The 3,921-nt window shown below is 44.7% G+C and overlaps 1 protein-coding gene across 1 annotated transcript in view; it reads left to right on the top strand.

The window, feature by feature from the left end:
• The first annotated feature begins 410 nt into the window (after nt 1–410).
• Nucleotides 411–3,921, top strand: part of LOC140906549 (carbonic anhydrase 13-like) — a 41,048-nt gene continuing 37,537 nt past the window's right edge. The window contains 3 exon segments of the mRNA XM_073330660.1: nt 411–566; nt 568–693; nt 695–860. Of these exon segments, the coding sequence (XP_073186761.1) occupies nt 426–566; nt 568–693; nt 695–860 (433 nt within the window). The 5' untranslated portion in view covers nt 411–425.

The raw sequence follows: 3,921 nt of genomic DNA, 5'->3' as shown, positions 1-3,921 counted from the left end.
GGTCAACAAGCATGCAGACCAAGGGGATCCAGTGGATACAGTGTACTTAGATTTTCAGAAAGCCTTTGACAAAGTACCTCACCAAAGGCTCTTAAGCAAAGTCAGCTGCCACCAGATAAGAGGGAAGGTGCTCTCATGGATTGGTAACTGGTTAAAAAATAAGAAACAAAGGGTAGGTATAAATGGTTAGTTTTCAGAATGGAAAGAAGTAAATAGTTGTGTCCCCCAGGGGTCTGTTCTGGGACCAGTCCTATTCAACATATTCATAAATGATCTGGAAAAAGGGGTATACAGTGAGATGGCAAAATTTGCAGATGATACAAAATTACTAAAGATAGTTAAGACCCAGGCAGGATGCTGAGCACCCTCAGATGCCACTTACCCCCTTGCAACACTGGACAACAAGCAATGATCCTCTGTTAAAAATGTCACTATTAATAAACTACGCCGATGGGAGCAGCAAAGTTTGGATCCAGATCTGGACTCTTCACAATCTTGGCCTTTTCCAGGTCCAGGGTTTGGGTTCAGGCCCATCCCTGATGTACAGGAACCCAAATGACCCCATGGGGGGTTGGGATCGCAGTCTTGGCTGTTGCTACTCGAGTAATGTTACCTGCTCTAGGTGACTCCCCGCTGGAGGGGGCCAGGTCCCCCAGCTGGCGGAAGGCGGGAATTACAAGCGGCGCCGGGCCGCCCCCCGGGGCTCAACCAGACTTTATCAGCCCCTGCGCATCTGGGCGCCGCCTGCCTCCTTCAGAGCGCCCTGTGCCTTGCTCCGGACAGCCAGACGTTCTGCTCCTCTCGCCAGCAAGCGGGGACGTGGGTGGCCATGCTGCACTGGGGATACGACGAGCACAACGGTGAGTGAGGACAGCTCCTGCGGGGCGAGCCCAGGTGAGAGGAGCACAACCTTGGCTCAGCAGCAGCAAGGGTTGCCCCAGAGCTTGCTCCAACTTTTCGCCCTCTCCAGTGAGGGGGCTGCCCGCCGGGTGCAGGAGGCTGAGTGCGGGCGCTGGGAGCCGAAGGGGGCGAGGCTGCGGTTGAGAGCAGGGGAGATTTGGCGCCCGAGCTGAGTTAGCGGGTTGAACAGCTTTTCCCCGCTGGAGCTGCTACTGCCCCAGGAATGGTCCTTGGGTCCTTCGCTCTTCTGGTTATTAGCACCGACCTGAGCAAACCGGGTGTCAGGCTAGGGAGCCCCTGCAGGAGGCAACTCAACCTGGGAGAGTCTCTTTCATCCCAGTGAGTGAGGTGGACCCTGCCCATTTCCACAGAGGGGGCATCCTGGTGCCAGGCAGGGTCAACACTGCAGCAGAACCTTTGGGTCAAAGATTAGGCTTTGAAGTGGGACTTAGGCAGGTTATTTTTTTTCTTAGCACAGCCAAATAGTTCCCCATTAGAACATTTTTGCTCTTGGGAGATAAGGGTTTTATCCCCGGTTAAGAAATATTGTCCTATTATCAAGCTCTGTAATAGCTGTTGGTGGAAATATACCAACCGGCTTTAATTAGAATAGTTCTTCTTGCTAATGGCAATGTGTTTGCACTTGGAAGTATATATTTATCAGCTAAATGGTAAACAATTTAATAACTATTCTGTAAGAATTTGATTCCCCCTCCTTTTGTTTTTGCAGCGTTAATTTTTGTTTTCTCCTGTTTAGCACTGCTAAGAGAGTGCTTGTAAAAGAAATGTTAGCTCCCCACAGCCTGTTTTTGCTTCTACATCTATCAATCAGTCAATCAATCATATTTGTAATGAGCGTGGTATCAAAGCACCAAAATTCTAAGAGCCAGAATCTGCCATCTTGTCTGGAGTTGAGCCATGCCTTACTCCCTAAATATCTCCACTAAAATCAATGGGAGTACTTGAGGAGGCACAGCAGAATATGGCCTTACATTATAAAAAGAAAAAACTACCTTGTACAGTGATTCAGTGACAGTAACTATTTCTTTCACATAAGAAGAGTTACCCAGATGATGCACTGCCAGATTGTGGGTGGGTGCTGGTTGTCAAAAGTAGATACAGGGACAGTGAAAATGTACTTGCGCTCTTAGAGGACTTTAAACTTGGAAAATGACTTTGGCAGCTGCTGTGTTTGTAAGACAGTTTAGCTGGAGGGAGTATAACTCAAAGGAATATGCAGCAGGCTGAGCTGCATCTGTAGATAAATTATAGAACATTGAAAGTTGGAGAGCTGTATTTTGGTGTACACTGTGATCCATGAGAAAGTTGTATTGGTTAATGGCTAAGTAATATAATTGTTCCTACAAAACTATTCAAGCATATTCCTGTTAGAATGATGCTTGTTTAATTTGCATATGGACAGTCAACATCAGCTGTATTTTTAAATGGTTGAGTTAATGGTAGCTATTGTATTAAGGAATTTCTTACTGACTTCAGCTAAGTTCTGCTCTCCCAGTTACACAGATATAAATCCCAAAAACTTCCATTGAAGTCAGAGTTACTCAGGATTTACACCTTTGTAAGTAAGAGCAGAATTTGACCTATTTCTACTCACCACTGGTGAGTGGGCAAGTGATTTTTTTCAAACATTTTCAGATTTCCCTCAATCTTCTCATACTTTTTTGAACTCTCAGGATTATTTATTTGCTCTTAGTCTTGGGGGATGATTTTCCTCTCATCTATAATGGCAAACGACTTCAGTGGAGTTACTCCTGATTGACACAAGTGTAAGTGAAAGGAGAATTCAAGATTTTATTTTCAGTGGGTTCATGAAGAGAGGCAGCCCTAATAAAATAAAACTTAAAAAACCTGAAATTGTTCCATTGCTTCACAGGTAGCTAAATGAGAAATGTAAACGTGTAGCTATATGGTGACTACGTCTTTTATAGATTGGGAGTCAGGAGGAATAGCTATGCAAGTCGCTGCCTTCTTTCTCTACCTCTCTGTTTTCACTGTACTTGTGAGGATATACTTTTCAGAATGGTTGGGTGATGTTGAAATGTGGCAATGCTGAAATGATTAGATTTGTTCTCTATTGTTATACATTATACTCTATCCTGTCCCTCTCCCCTCCCCAGATTGAATAATGTATGACAACACCTTCTTGATGGAGCACAACACCTGAAAAACAAAGATTCTGGGCCCCACCTGCAGGTCCAGATAAGATACCCTCCCTCTCCTTCCTCTCCACCCTCCCAGTTTCTGGGAAAGGGGAGGGTGTTGGAATTTCTATCAGTTTTCTGCCCTTGGACCCTGTGGAGGCCCCAATCTCTCATATCAGGCTCTGCTTGGTGACTGATAAACTTGAAACTCCACACACCCCTTAATCCCACCAATATTCTCCCCCTTGAGAGCCCCCAGCTGTTACTAGACAGGCAGATCTTCATTAGTCAATCCATTCAGCCTCGGTGGAGGTGGTATCTACTCTCTACTCCTCCCTGGCAACATTTCTTTTTTGTTCCTCATGTTTTTATGATTCTCCATTGCCTGTCTCTGCTCTTGCTCCGAGCTTTGTCAAGCAGCAGAAGTATGAAATTGATGTGATTCTTGACACTTTCACTGCTCTGCATGATTCCCAGTATGTTCTATAAACGGACTAGTCTTAATTTCATTCTGCCAATGCAGTTGTGTCTTTCTGATTCTGCAGAGAGACAGCTTTAGTGTCTTTGCTGCTCTTCAAATAGCAGTGTGCTGCTCTTGGCAAAGCTGCTACTTGAAGAGCAGTAAAGATACTAAAGCTGACTCCCTGCAGATTCAGGAAGGTAAAACTGCAATACTTTATATTCAGTTCACATTTTCAATGTTATCTTTGCAACCATAAAGATGAAAGCTTCTTTTTTTTTTAATGAAAGTTTATGTCTGCACAAATTGATGATTTAGGTGCCACCTGCCAGAGAAAGCTTTCTGCTTTCTGCTTGTCACTGGTAAGAGAGCAAGTGAATTTTTTAAAGCATTACACTA

Source organism: Lepidochelys kempii, chromosome 2 (assembly GCF_965140265.1).
Source record: "Lepidochelys kempii isolate rLepKem1 chromosome 2, rLepKem1.hap2, whole genome shotgun sequence".
NCBI classification, from domain to species: Eukaryota; Metazoa; Chordata; order Testudines; family Cheloniidae; genus Lepidochelys; species Lepidochelys kempii.
This window is presented reverse-complemented; position numbering and strand designations above follow the sequence as displayed.